Below are 16,584 nucleotides of genomic sequence, written 5' to 3'. Positions count from 1 at the left end.
CTATTAATTAGTTGTTTTTTTTTTTGTTTTTCATTTGTTACGAAATTAACCGTCAACTTTACAAGCATTAGAAGTACGGTTAGTGTAAAATATAACATTTTCTAACCGTAACTGGGTATGTCAAGCACTTCCCTGATCTGGAAAGCTTCATCGGAAAACGACCTGTTGTAGTCTTTGTTACATCCAACTAGAACAAGAAGAATTATACTCATTGTTTTCAAAGCAATGAAAAATGAGGATACACAATACTATAACAAATGAAAAGAACACATACGTTGCAGCGACAGCAGGTTAGTAAAATTTAATAATATGTCTGAATACTAAACTACTACACAAAGCACTAACTCTGTATAGTTTAGGTAATAAAGTGGAGAGGTCAAAAGAAAATGTATAAATGAAGACGTAGGTAAGTGTACCACGCTCGGTGTTTTTATCGAACAGAACGAAATCTCAGTATTTCCAAGTCAACAAAACAGTCTTTTCTTTTATATTGCGTGATCTTTACAACAGGACACAGAAAACTGTAATTTTAGTCGTTGTCTCACTACGTCTGTGTCGATACACGTCAGGAACACAACTGTTTGCTACATTGATTCTATGGTCTAGATTCTATGGGCAAGGGGTCATCCATACATTTACCTATTTCGGTAACAAAATGTTCAAAATTTAGTATGGCTGGCATGAATAAAGTATGCCAGTTCGGATTATTACACTATATTCATTAAGACACTTTTAGATGACCTGTATAAATTTGTTGGGGTCAACTGGCTATTTTTGGTATATTTAGCGGACAGATACGTATAAATTTAACTTCAGGTGGATTAGTTTCACATAGTTTAAAATACAACTACTAATCCATCTCAAGTCTTTAAAAAACAACAACAACTAAATGATGGTCTTGAAGCTACAAATACAAGCTGAAGAAAAATCACACAAAGAACTCAACATTCTACGGAATATTGAGGGGATGGGTGTTAAAATATCATCGAAACATTACATCCAATAGTTGAAAATCGACCTGACATTTAGGTTGATGCTTTGGTCGTTCTATTTCACTCATGTATAGCCAACACTTTCCAACCGTATACAAACTAAAATGAAAACAGAAATTTGGGTTAAGTTACTAACTGCGTCAAATCACCGAAATAAATAAATGCATGTGTGCGTTTTAATATTTCATTGCTCTTCAATAAAGCCCCACACCAACATATATGTTAGGCCATCCTCTAGTTGTCTGCAAGGTAGTCAAGTCAATTGCATTTATGTATAATTATTCAGATACGCCCACACGTTTATCCTGCAGTGATGAATTACATGGTATTTAGATATAAAGTAATATCATACCATATTTTTTTAATTTATGGCCTATTCGTTTGTCGTTGAATTTCGTGTAAAGTTACTCGATGGCTATCTGCGCTAGCTAGTGAACATCACCTATAGCCAACTCGTGGGCTAATCTAAGCAATTAACGTACCCAATGTATATATTTAATTTTTCGATAACGGCACGCTGACCACCGTGGCTCATTGAAGGTATTCAACTAATGATTCAATGTAATGTCATCATCAAAATTGCAGTTTTCTTAATTATTCTGTAATTAAAATCGTATAAGATTACAACTGCTCTTAATAAGAACTCTACAACGATTAGTTTTGTATTAAATGATTTTTAATTTGACGCTAAACACCACTAAGAAGCTGTCTTTCCTTATGATAATCGCAAGTAAGTTGTTTGACTCAAAATGAGATCCAAGGTTTTAGAAACACCTCGGTAAAAATATTTCTCCAAACCGGCAAGACGCCGTCTATCCAAGGCCTCTCCTGGTCACAAGGTATATACAAACCAACTGTATACTGTACTTAACTAGGCATAAAATAATATTTAAGTCTCATCATCCCCAAATCTTTAGTTTCTACCCCTTTTCCTTGAACTCTAGTGAAACAGCAGTAGACAAAAGTACTGAATGCAATATATATACTACCAATATAAATATTGTAAATGTGTACATAATCCCAATCAAACGAAGTTTTACACCAAAACATGACTTTCGTCTTCGGACAGACGTCGAATTGCGAGTCTTGAGTAATTATACGTTTTACTTCATTACTACTATTTACCTTGGTTTTCTACACACTTCGATAATTTTAGAATGGATGTCAACATTCACGTGCAGCGAGCTGTTCGATAACTGACTGAAGTCGCGAGTAACAATCGCCCGAAGACAAATAAATCAGGAGCCGGTGCTTCCTGTATTTGATTGGCATTTATTGATCAACGCTTGCTCGCCAAACAATACTAAAATTTCGATCGCGATTTTCAACATGGCCAATAAGACTTCTGACGATTGTCCATCAGCTTGTAATACCACCTGGGGAAATGCACTACACTGAAGCTTTAAACCAGTCAGCTGTGATAAGTGGCGCAGCTTTAAAATTACAAAATCTCCTTTTGTTCAATTTCATCTATAATTAATTAATATAATAAGATTCAGTGTTTGTGCGTGTCACGTAACTCCTCCTGAACAGCTGGTCGCGCCGACTTCAAGTAGAACCAAACTAATTGTCTAGGTTCCGAGGTTTGCAAAAAGGTAAAAATGTTCACTCGGTATTTCGCGAAAACACATACGTGGATTCTCCGAATGTGGACCCCAAATATAGCATGAATTTACATTAGAGCGTGTAAGTAAATACGCCTACTAATGATCAATTGTAACTTGGTTGAAGAAATTAAATTTGCATTATAGCGGCCCTGTAAATGTGGGTCATAGGCTCACGTGTTCGCTAGTCTTACTATAAAGATGACCCATTATATGTTTGAGTTAGTACTCATCACCCACAGTTAGCTGCATATATTACCACAATGTTTTGTGTGGCAACTGTTTAACGGTGTATATGGGCTATCTTGTTATAGGATTTTTGCCTGGGAGAGGGATAAAAAGTCCATGAAATTGGGCACATTTCTACTTTTTTTAACATAAATTTTGGGGTTTGAATTTAAAGACACAAGTACTTAATCAGCATCTAATGACGTCAATAAAAATGTGATAACAAAAGAAAGAAGGGAACATTAACTAACATTGTCCTTTTTATAGTTTTTGCACCTTAACAGGTACCCTCATCAACTAGTATATACATATATATTGGTTTGGTTTGTTTTTAATTTCGCGCAAAGCTACTCGATGGCTTTCTGCGCTAGCCGTCCCTAATTTAGCAGTGTAAGACTAGAGGGAAGGCAGGTAGTCAACACCACCCACCGCCAACTCTTGAGCTACTATCTTTTACAAACGAATAGTGGGATTGGCCATCACTTTATAAGGCCACGCCAGCCACTAGTATATATAAAGTGAGACCTCAGACTGTCTAAATAACCACACAGAAACATTTCTAGGACACTAGTTCTCGTCAATAGCAATGGTACGTACCTAAATCAACGTTAAAGACGACCGACATAAATACATTTTAAACATTTTCCACAATAAAATAACTGGTGTTTAAGATATTGTTGTTCTATTAACTCTTATTCTAATAACCCGATCTGTAAATCAATTAAGTACTTATAATAATTACAATTCACTTGCTTAATCTGGTTCACACTATAGCAGTTGTTCATTCATGAAAACTGATGACATAAATAGCGTCTAGACCACTGCTATGCTTGTGGTATCTCAGCCGGCCTGATGAGCCTTGGTATTTGGCGAAAGGCCTCGTCGGCACTGGATATGGCAGATGTAATATGATTAACATATTACAAGATATTCTCATTGGCTTTCACTCATGGGTTCGTAGAACTATTCGTAGTTTTAACTAACCCAAAGCTTCTGCCATCTGTCAGTTTACTTTTTGAAAGTGAGCATGATGTATCGATAAATTAACCTGTTAATAGCGTCGTGACTTTTACATACAAGCCTTTGAAACTAACGTCTTGGCAACGTTGATAAATAAATGAAACAATTTCAAATTACTAGAGGAATTATTTCAAACGTACACGTTTAGTAAAATATCAGTTACTCAGTTAATGACACGTGTCATTTCACGTTTTTTAACGTTCTATGAATGGTCATCACTAAACTTTTTACGCATCTTTCTGGTTAAGGGCGTTAAATTTTCTTACCTTCTTTCTACGATTGTATAAACCTCAAATAAAGGTAAATCTATACGTTACATTCTTTCAAGGAATACTCGCAGCTTATGACATGTTTAATAGTTCTATACTCAACAGCACACGTTTCCCGGAAATAAGTCAAGTAAAGGTAAAGAGCTATACAAATGATTTCTGTATAGAAACACTGTGACAATGCGTGTCGCCGTCGCCAGAAATACGTCAATTTTAATGCGTGATACAGAATTTTATTTTTATTTTTCCCCCTTCTGAGAAACGAACCTAATGAAAGCTGTATGAATGCCTATCAGCATGAAAACACTCGCATAACTAGTTCGTAGGTTGAGAAAACTAATGCAACATAATCACAATTTACACAACGTTGCCCAAAATTTAGCCAATACGTTTAAAATACTAAATCATGGAGCTCGGGTTTCATTACAATACACTGTATTTCGTTATAATACGTTGGTGGTGTATCAGAATCACTTTATGAAGGGTGTGATTCCAGGATAAATAACAATAAAAGTTCATAATAGGTACAGTACTGTTCTGATTAGCATCCGCTTATATTCAGAAGTATGTAAAAAGTTGAGAATTCTGTACACCAATCTTCAGCTGTGTGAGCCTATCTTTACTTGGTTTTTTGAACTACTGTAACTATTGACCAACTGACTTTCTTGCACGTACGCTCTTTTGAAAGATACATAAAAGGAAACTCCTGAAAAAAAGGGGGAAGAGAAGCTCTCAGATTTGAGAGAACCAATATAAAAGTCAAATTAACATAAGATGCCGTTCAGAAGAATACTCTAAAACGATATTATAAAAAAAATCAAATCCAAGGTGGAATACGGGCGCCTAAGGAGTACGAGGGCTCTCAGGACTGAATCCAGGGATTTATACGAAAAATTGGCATGGACTTGTATATAAAAATCCAAAACAAGCTAGGGTAATTGTAATATAGGGTCTCAAATGGAATTTTAGGAGCTTTCAGAATCGTTCTACACAAGATGAGCAAAATTTCCTTTTTGTACCATTGTCTCCCTTGAATTTTTACGGGGAACTTACTAACATATGTAAATAATAGAAACAGTCAAGATTGTCGGCATAATTCTTCAAAAACAACTGACATTTCATTGATTACCACATTCGCTTGTTTGTATTGGAAAAGTCCGACACAGAAAGGAAAATATTTATCAAGACAAAACATAATACAAGATGAATAACTACTGTTTGCAAAGAATACAATGAAAAAAGTGGCCATGCCAAAGGTTTCCAAACAACTGTACAGTAAGTATAACATAAAAAAAATTAAATCGTGTTTCCAAGATATTTATATTTCTGAAAAGCATTTCACAATCAGCCTAATTTCTAATTATCAGAGATGGTAATATCAAGTAAAGGATCCAACATACTTTACAGATAGTAATGTCCTACATAGTCATAATGAAAGAATTGACACAAACGATTACCAAAATACCAAGTAGCTTTCAAAAGACCCAGAAACTTGAGCACTTTAATGCCCGTAATGGCAATGAGGGACGATATATTTTAAACAATTAATCTGTCTATTTTTGAAACTTAAAATATGTGATAGAGAATATATAGATGGGTGTTTACAACCTATGGTAAGGATACAAGGGTGAGTTTCAGACCCATCTTCTGCCATCACGTGATGGCTCTGACTATGGACTATTACTCTACACATCAGTTTCCTCTACAAGAAGCGTTTCAGCAATATGTTGAGGTCAACGTTGTACTCTTCCTTACACACTTTCCAAAGTCTTGAGCAAATCAAAGTACACAAGTCCATGGGAGAGACTGGTTGAGAATGGTATATCATGAATTTGCGTTTGTTATACTTGCATGATCAGAAGGGACTGAGACTGATGTGTGGCGATACTTTGGTTTGTGAATGCACACCTTATCAATTTCCACTTCACATAAAGATGGTATTTTCTAGCAGTATAGTGGTGTCAACACATTAGTCCGAGAGTATGCAGAGTTCACCTTGTCATTTTTCTAGACTCTCCAATGTTTAACATCCTACTGTAGCTGTAATGTAAAACCCATCCCAAATCTCTTGGAAAAACTTTTGCAACATGGTCTTGCATCATTTTCTAAATGTTTTGCCACTAATAAGATAAGATATTGACAATCTTAGACATGTTTCATCCAATGTAATGACAATTTCATAATCACATGCAAGATAGTTTGGCTACAGGCTTTGGGAAAAGCTTCTGAACTTGGCTTTTTTGTTGTTTTTATAGCTATATTTCCATGTGAACTGAACCATAACAAGATAGACAGGGTTTGTAACTTATGTATAGCCACAGGCCATGGAAATAAACCAGAGGCAAAGTTACTGGATTGCCAATTGTTACCATAGATCATGACTCCCTTCTGTGATGGCTAGGTAAATACAAAACACCAACTACAGTGATGTCATACATACAATCTAAAATTTACTTCTTATGTTACATTACTTCTGCTAAATATTTTACAGTTTATTATTTTATCATTACTAAAGACTATCATGATCATATACTTGTCACATGCCAGATACCGCTTGCTTGCTTGCTTTGGGATACTAAAGAGATGAGGTATAAAATTTAAACTTTCCAAACTTAATCTGGATTAATGTTTCGAATTGTTCCTTAGATGCTAATATCAGTTTTAAACTGGATATGTTCACTTCAGAATTTTTAATGAAGAGTAATCATCATCATAAGATAAATAGCAGCGAGATAGTCATAAATATGGCAAAGCCTATACATCCTCTATGGTTCATATATACGTTTTATGCTTACACAGTATTGAAAACAACAAAAAGTAGAAATAGAATCAAGTATTCAGAATGAAGATTCAAAGTAAAAAATTTGACTAAAATTAAATGTTTGCTATTTGGTGTGTATTCTTTTTACCAAGGTAAATTTGCCTGATACTTTATAAATACTCTTGGATCTTTAGCTCTCATTTACAACAGATTTATGTAGTTCAATTTTATAATTAATGCTAACCTGCCTGCTTGGTCAAGAGAAGAAAAAATAATAATTCATAACTTGGTTCTGCTTCTTAATATTAGCTGATAGTTTTTTGTTTTTTTTATGCATAAAGCTAACATATTACTAGAGAATATTTACAGGAAAGAACAAAGCAAAAAACTTTTTACACAATATTTAAGATGATCATTTATACGATTACGAGTAAATCCAATTCTGAACCACTAAAGATAGCTAGCTATTAAAAGAAAATCCAAGAATAATCAAAACAGACCATTTTCTACTCTCTTTTGAAATGTATCTGGCATTTTACAAAAAGTTAGATATGATTAAACTTTCCATCTGAAACTAATTTAATTCCCAATTGATGAAAGCAATAAAAAAAGATATATTAAAAACCAAAATCTTATGATAAAAAATCAAATTACTAATACCTTTCAGCCTATTACATAATTACAAAGCCCTCCATATAGTTGTAGTTTCTTTTCAAATGGTAAATTAAGTACTGCATGTTACCTTTTCTTGAAGTATTACATGTTGGTTGCTCTTTACAAAAATGACTATTAAACTAGGTTGATATGATTGCTTCTTCACAGTCTAACCAGAAGAAACTTATTTCTAAAAATAGGAGATGATCTGGTTTATCTGTGAGCATTTGGCTATACAGAAGAAACAAATTAAAGAAAACTCAGTAATTCCTTATTGTGTTGAACATGTGGGCTATCATGATCCACACAATTCAACCTGAACATATAAGTACCATTAAAAAATCTAAATCACATTCACATTTTGCCCTAACTTTTATGCTCTCAAAACCACCGTGGAAACAATATCCTTCATAAAAGTGTAACATTTGTTTGAAACTTTTGTAAAATCAGTATAAAAAATCCTAATACTACATGGAAATTAAACTAGTAACATTTGGTTAAAAAATCACAAAGTAAGGTGAAAGCCATTCTTTCAAAGTAATTTTTTTTTTTGCTTTTAGCTTTTGTCAAAATTATTGTAGCATTAAGGGAAATAAAAATCCTAATTAAAATGGAAAGAATGACATATTACTAAGTTTATTTTATCACATGTGAATTCCAAATGAAATTAGATTTTTCAGTTATAAAAAAAGCAATATTCTAACTGGAAACTTTAATTGGAGAAATAATATAAAAAATTGCTTTCTGCTTCACTAACAGAAAGAAATTGTAGTTTCTGTTAACAATTCTGATAGATGAATGTTACAAATGCCGGAGTATTTCCTTTGTAGAGGGGGGGGGGGGGAGCTATGCTAGTTGATTAGAAAGATATCCAGGGGTGGTTAATGTGCTCTTTGATATATTACATTAAAAGAAGGACTGGTGTAGAATTATAATGCATGTATTGACAATCATCATCTACACATACCAAACTTAAAGAGTTCCAAAATATTTATGGCTGATTTGTCGAAGTTAATAAATTTTTGTTTGGCCCGACCGCATATATTTCTCAAAAGTTATTATTCATACATTTTAATGTTACCTGTCACTTTCTAGTACAGAACACGGGGTAAAATATCTGAAAATTTACATGAAAGAATAAGACAGTAAAGTTAAAAAACAAACTTGTAAATATTCTTGAAGAGACGACCCCTGTCCCCAGCCACGTTTGCTATTACCAAGAAAGTGGAGTTTGCCATTTCTGCCCGTAACCGATATAATTCAGCTCCAGAAGCGGTAAATGGCCAAGGCCTAATCGCAACAAGCAGGCGGTGGAGCTGGCCAACTAAACGACTGAATAGTAATAAATTCTAATGACCTAGAAACGTAAAGAAAATATAGCTATTATAACAAGTTTTTTTTCTTCCCTTCGGAAGCCAAACTCTACCTAAAATGGATCTTGCAGTGTAGAGTTAGTTCCATGTGTGAGTGTGTTTGGTGGATTTAAGATAGTTTCCTCGTATTGGATGCGAAGGGACATGGATCATTTTTCTTGCTTGCTTTACACAAATGGCTACCCCATTTGGGAATAACGGATAAGATGTAGAAATCCTTAGAGAAGGAAAAAATTACACAGGGGAAACGGTAACCGCAACAATCGCATTTGGACTCAAATCTCCAATTTCTGTGAGAACGATATTTATGTCCATCATAAACGTCATGTCGCACGTGACGAGAGGTTTTAAAGCTTTGCCATTAAGTAAGGTTTGCAAAGGAAAAACTAACGTGCACAGAATTCTTTCTCCTATGATAAGAACTATAAAAAGCTTTACTGCAGGTTCAAACAGTGGACCACATTCAATTATAAAGAAACGACTAGGTAGATGTGGACTGCCATGCGACGAAGAACAGAAACAAGCTTCAGAATTCCAGAAAAATTCGTAAGGCATTCGTCTTCCTTTAATATGTTGTGTAATAATATGGGAATGGATCGTCGGATCGTTAAGTAACAATTGCTACAAATCCAAAGACTCCGCAAACTGCCAGTAATGTAATTATGGCTAAAGTCGAAAGACCGAGTGAATTTTCTGTATACTAAGTTTTGGATAGGGCCGGAAATGACGACATGAAATATGGCCCGAAGTAGAAGAAATTTGTCAAGCTACATGACAACACAAAAGAATAAAAAGTTTATTACTTAGTAACACAGTTTATTACTAAGTAACATGTGGACCAGCCAATGGGTGATGAGCTCAGCTAAGTTTATTAACAAATGAACTGTTTGAATTAAAAAAAATTCTCTCTGGATGAGGAAACCTTAATTTGACACCATTTGTTATAATTCTGTAAAATATACACCCAAATATATATATATATTGTTCAAAAGTTATAAAGGCATGTGGAACATTTCCTTTTAACAACTTCGAATGTAATAACATTCATCACGTTCTCAGATATGACGCTTTTCAAATTTTTATTTGAAACACCTTGTTACTCTGTCAGAAACTCATCTTTGGGGGAAAATACGGTCTATTCTTAGTTTTCTTATCAAAACATATATAATGACTCAAAAAGTCCCTATTTCAGAAAAGTGATACACATTCTTCATAGTTAAAATACCCGCAACAGCAACGAAAAAAAAGGAAATATCCACGAAATACTAAGAATATTTTCCCCATTACATGGTAGAGAGAGAATTTTAAAAAAACTTACTGTTTTTAAAGCCTTTAAAAGATATACACACTATTTATTATAATACGCATATATTTATACAATAGTAACCAATTTTCACACAAATGTTCTGAAAATTTGTTTAAAGTGCTGGTTAACTTGGCAGGTTAGCGTTTTCTGTTTCTTGAAATTCTTTTCTTTATCCTCAAACTTCATTTTGATACATCCATGGCACATGATTAAGAATTTTTTGTGCAAATTTAGCGCAAAGCTAGTCGAGGGTTATCTGAACTAGCCTTCTCTAATTTTGGAGTGATAGGCTATAGAGAAGGCAGCTAGTCAACACAAACCACCGCAAACTCGTGAGTTATTCTAATCGAATGGTTAGATTTGACTGTCATTCTTATAACATACTCACGCTCCCAAAATGAGGAGCACAATTTTTATTTTTTTCGCTAAGAGCGCGGGTACCAAAAAATGACACAGGAAATGCTAGGCTGAATAAACACATTGATATACAAGTACATTACAATTGTCAGGGGTATCTCAAGCCATATTATAAGGATAAGTGTATTAAAGCTTACACCATCTGTTGGTAAAACATTACAAACGGCATTTACTAAAATGAAAAAGCATTTTGCAGTTCTGATATTTTCGTGGATTGAAACCATTACTTCGTCAAGATAATTCAGAATATTTTAGCACCAATATTTTACTTTAAATAAAAGTGTTCTGAAAGATGAAATCAGAGCTTGATCCTGTTCGAGGTTCTTTCTCCAATGATTTGTCTTATAAGCCACTGTTTTCCAGCTGCCCTGATGAGTTCTGGTACTAAGCGAAACGCCTCGTCTTAGCAACATATAAAAAACATGATATAGTTGAAATGCCATTATATACTTTTTTTACTGTAAATCAGTGCTTAGCCAGAAAACAATGACGTGAGTTAAATTATAAAAAGTTTGTTTTTTTTGTTTTTGAATTTCGCGCAAAGCTACACGAGGGCTATCTGCGCTAGTCGTCCCTAATTTAGCAGTGTAAAACTAGAGGGAAGTCATCACCACCCACTCTTGGGCTACTCTTTTACCAACGAACAGTGGGATTGACCGTCACATTATAACGCCCCCACGGCTGAAAGGGCGAGCATGTTTGGTGTGACGGGGATTCGAACCCGCAGATTGCGAGTCGAGTGCTCTAACCACCTGACCATTATAAAAAGTCTTGCTGCGATGTATTATCATACATATCAGAACCTTTAAAGTATATATATTCGTTATGTGATAATCTTGCACGACTAAATGTAAAATTTAGGATAAATAAACAGTCTTAATTTGTTATGACTACTGGCTGTCAAAATTCAGTTCAAAATCACAATTTCTTTTATCAAGTTTATTTCATTTGGTAAGTAACCAGTAAAAATTGAGCCAATCTATTTTTTTTTAAACTCAGGGAAGAGAAATAAATACAGTAAATAGATGTTTTGATTGAACAATACCCATACTGTAGTTCATTGGAAATCAAGCTGCCATTGAACAATGTTTTGTTGTAGGGAAAGTCAACATCGTAAAAAAATGCAATACTTAATGTACATTTTCTGAATATCATTGTCCATTGACAATTTATGTGTGTGGTTGTTTTTTACCTTTTCAACAAGCATGGGTTATACATGAAACAATACAGTACATCAGGAAGAGAATTCAGTCAACTTGACACTAGTTATGCATACTTTTAGTGAAGAAAGATTTGCACCACTTGGAAATCACTAAATCGTTGTTACACCTCGGGCCACTTCTAAATATCGACAACAATCTATTTACATTGCCCCCTCCCTCTATAAAGGACTTATAGTCTACGCGCCTGAAAAAGAGTAACAAGATGAATTAAAAGGATAAACACGTATTACGTAACATATTAACTCTTTACAAAATGTATTTGAAACCACCTGGACTCGTAAAATGTTATTATACAGTTATGACAGAATACGGATACAGGCAGATAGCTGTGTTAAGTATACACCCACTAGTCGAAAGGTGGTTTTATACAGTTCTTAATATCCGAACGGAACGTCTATAGCACAACGAATCATTTTACGTACCTATGAGAGTGAGTACAATTACGACACTGCGTGTCAAGAGACTGCTTTATGCTATCGACTAATCCATACACACAATCATCCCCGAGTGTCTAGAAAGCATTTAAAGCCAACGAATGTGTGACGTCTACGAATAAATGCATGCGTAATAAGCTATTAAGACCTTACTATATAAACTAGGATATAAAATACCTTCTATAACGAAATGAGCATGTGGGCAGTGCTTTAATAAACACTATTCCAAGTTGGAGTTTTTGTTCACAATCTTAAATACATAAATTTGTAAATATTTATTAGCTTCCCATCAAACATTTACCATTAAAATTAAGAGAAGCTTTCTAGATTAGTGAACGCGAAACAATAACTGAGGCAACATCTGTAAGCACAGTTGATTTCTTGGAAGTATATGTTACTATAACATATAACCGAGGCAAAATCTGTAAGCACAGTTGATTTCTTGGAAGTATATGTTACTATAACATATAACCGAGGCAACATCTGTAAACACAGTTGATTTCTTGGAAGTATATGTTACTATAACATATAACCGAGGCAACATTTGTAAGCACAGTTGATTTCTTGGAAGTATATGTTACTATAACATCTAAAGAGCTGTAACACTGATACATTAATATTCACATTATTATTATAGGCTCATCGTTTCTTTTAAACATATGCGTACATTTATTTTACATAGTTATTAAATTAAATCTTTTAGATAATCGACAAGTTTTTTGTTTTGAAACACGGTTTCGCAAAATGATGCCCCCCTACGAAGCTGAGTGATTATTATTATTACTTGAATAAGAACAACTTGGATAACGTGCAACAAATATTTACGACCTTGGATACAAACAGCTCTGCTTGGTTGAATGTGGCCTTTAGAAAATTTGACAAAGTAAATAAACCATATCACGCTAAAATAATTCACGTTGGAACTATTCAGTGAAAGGAAACTTATTCATATAAACAACAAAATGAAGTTGCGCAGAATACTGAAAAGGAAACTTCCTATGGTAAGACAATTTATCACAAGTGACAGACCACCCTTCAACTCTTCGCCACCACATAATGCCATGAAAAATGCATGAGAGTAGCTGCTATGAAGTACAGAGAACGTTTCTGTGTACTTCTTCAAAGCCGGCTGTCCTGGACGATTAAAAGCTGTGAACTTGTATCTCCCGTCCATGTAGTTGGTTTCTTTTCATAATGAAATTTAATGTGGTGCCTTGATACAGAAAGGACGTGGAAAAACGGTTGGTCATCAATCTGTCCGATACAGCCCCAGGCGACCAAAACAGTCATTACAAAGATTTATAACAAGCGGAAAACCTTATCGGTTCCCATACTGATATAGAAAGACAAAGGGAGAACAAGAGGCGTACGAGCAAAAAAACACTGTTGCACTTGACTAGATGAAATGTGTCATATGAAATACTCGTTTCTGGACAAGCAATCAGTAACTGCGGGAGACTCCACGTCCGACCCTCTCCTCCCAAGTCACTTTTAAAACACTACTCCCATGAAATTGCAGCTTAATGGAATGTTCACCTCACATACTTGTAGAGCAGGAGCTCTTATTTTAAAAACATAATTTATCAACCAATATTTCCAATTCAATGATTTTTTACTAGTGAGACAAAATATAATGAAAGACATTCTGAACATAACACACACCATAAGAATAGTTATGGCCGTTGGAAATGTTCACATTAACATGCAAGAAATTTCCAACAAGATTTTCCATCATTTTCTCTCATACACACCTCAACAAATAGCAGGCCATTCTCTCCTTATCTCAAATCAGAGCGATTCCTAATACTTATGTAAACGTTGGCGACATAACTTTCTTCGAAGATTGTTGTGACTTAACGTCACTTCCAAAAATTAACATATTGAACATAATGGATTGTTCGTTATTGCAGGGGAGAGGAAAAGTTCTAGAAAGTAACACTTTTTAAAGCTGACGAGCAGTATTTTTTAATCTATCTACTAATTAATGTCATATTTTCAACAACAGTTATACCACCCCTTTAATAACAGCTATGCCATTTTTTTAACAATAGAGTTATTCAATTAAAAAAGTTGTATGCACTTTCTTACGCCCCAGCCATTGGTCTGCAGCTTTATAGGGTTTTTTAATACAAGACCTGTTTAATCATTATTCTTGCACTTCGTATACTGTAATTGAGAACCAATTAACTATTATAACATGGCAATGACTGATGGACTTGAATTTCTTATATGCTTAATAATTATTTTGCTAATAGTTAATAATTATCAAAAGTTGAATGAAAACATTGCCCGAAACGTTAGCGAAAAAGACGACTTTTTTTAAAAATATGACCTGAATAACCAACTACATAGCTTGGAGATTTCTGAAAATTTAAATAAACCAACTTACGTAAACACTTGTACTTTGTTAAAAATAAGCATAAACTATAATTTTTTTTAAAAAGTTACAGACTAAAGATAGTGTTAATCTGAAACAAAATGTAGAATTCAGGCGACAGAGAAAATAATGTTATTAATCTTCTATATATATCAAATAGCGTCGTGAATTTTTTAATGTTATGGCAAGGTGAGTTGATTAATTAAATAATGTTATTAATCTTCTATATATATATCAAATAGCGTCGTGAATTTATTACATGTTATGGCAAGGTGAGTTGATTAATTAAATAATGTTATTAATCTTCTATATATATCAAATAGCGTCGTGAAATTATTACATGTTATGGCAAGGTGAGTTGATTAATTAAATAATGTTATTAATCTTCTATATATATCAAATAGCGTCGTGAATTTATTACATGTTATGGCAAGGTGAGTTGATTAATTAAATGTTATTAATCTTCTATATGTATCAAATAGCGTCGTGAATTTATTACATGTTATGGCAAGGTGAGTTGATTAATTAAATAATGTTATTAATCTTCTATATATATCAAATAGCGTCGTGAATTTTTTATATGTTATGGCAAGGTGAGTTGATTAATTCACATTTCATTTTTACCTTTTATCATCGTTCGTTAAACGGACTGCTAACGTTTCTGTAAACTAGGAAAATATTTTGAACTTCTTTTAGCCAAGCGAATGAATATAAAAATAAACGCTTTAATACAATTAAGAGTTCCGAGAAATTATATAAAATTAACATAAATGAAATTTCTGAATTATCTCACTCCTTCCACAGAATACAAATTTCTATTTTCAATAAATATTAACTGTCAATATAAACAGTAGTTTCCGTTTATTATTCAAGATTCAACAGAACTGACTATATAATATGAAGCTAACTTTTAGTTTATAGCTACTTATAAGAATTAAAGAAATATTTATAAATCCTAGCATTCATTCATCCAATAAAAATATTTTAAAATTGACATGTATTATTTAAATATCGTGAGGATGAGCGAAATAAATTCATCTTAGTGATTATATCCTGTAACGGACTTGTTAGTTTTACTAAACAAAAACTAAATAGGATGTAATGAATAAACTCCTTTAGACGATTATGGAAAAACATTCTGTACGTGATTGCTTTCACACAGTGTAAACCTTTTAAAGTGGGTAGGTTTTAAAGGCTTTCAGTACTATACGATCTTCCGACATGTCGTAAATTATTTGTTAATTTTTCCACAAAACCTGAGTGTGGCCTAATTTAAACAAGCGTACTTACACAATAATGAATGAAATAAGTAAAGACGATAAAATGCTTACTTAAATCTCCCTCCCAACAATTTGTACAAAGTTAAACATATGTACAAGTCTCGAATAAACTACTGCTCACTTTTGAAAACAAAACAGTTTTCTACGTATTCACTTTTGTGGTACTACAAAATGGACCAGATGGTGTACTCATCACATTAGAGGTATCGTACATCAAATACACCACCACCACCAAAAATACACGCGTAGTGCGTATGCTAGCAGCTGTATCCTGACTATGAAATGACATTGTTAATTTGTGATGATTTTTATGAAAAAGAAAAATATACAGTTATTTTACACTAAATATCCACATTTTAATAGTATTTCCAGGATTTGAACAATAAACATTTTCATCATTGTAGAAAAACACATAGCAACAGCTCGTAGTTAAGAATGGTTTTAACGTGATGTCATATCCAACAATATACTTGATTATACTTCGATTACAAGATGACGCTAGACATTCTTGGAGCAGTCTAAAAATGGACACAGTAAAGATTGCGTTAGTTCTTTAATGTGTCTTAATTTTGGAAATCTCATCTAGTAAACCAATGGTCCAATCATCCCTAGCCCTGTAGGTATCATTTGCAAGTTGATACCTTCT

General features: G+C 33.6%; 1 protein-coding gene across 16 annotated transcripts in view; it reads right to left on the bottom strand.

Annotated features, from left to right (window-relative positions):
- Nucleotides 1-16,584, bottom strand: part of LOC106468799 (CUGBP Elav-like family member 2) — a 371,251-nt gene that overhangs the window by 61,639 nt on the left and 293,028 nt on the right. For 12 of the 16 annotated variants that reach the window (XM_022397833.1, XM_022397811.1, XM_022397847.1 and 9 more), the window contains one exon: nt 107-187. The exons of the other annotated variants lie outside the window; for them this stretch is intronic. In XM_022397833.1, the coding sequence (XP_022253541.1) occupies nt 107-187 (81 nt within the window). The remainder of the gene's footprint in view (nt 1-106; nt 188-16,584) is intronic. 16 annotated transcript variants of the gene reach the window in all.

Source organism: Limulus polyphemus, unplaced genomic scaffold, assembly GCF_000517525.1.
Source record: "Limulus polyphemus unplaced genomic scaffold, Limulus_polyphemus-2.1.2 Scaffold91, whole genome shotgun sequence".
NCBI lineage: Eukaryota > Metazoa > Arthropoda > Merostomata > Xiphosura > Limulidae > Limulus > Limulus polyphemus.
This window is presented reverse-complemented; position numbering and strand designations above follow the sequence as displayed.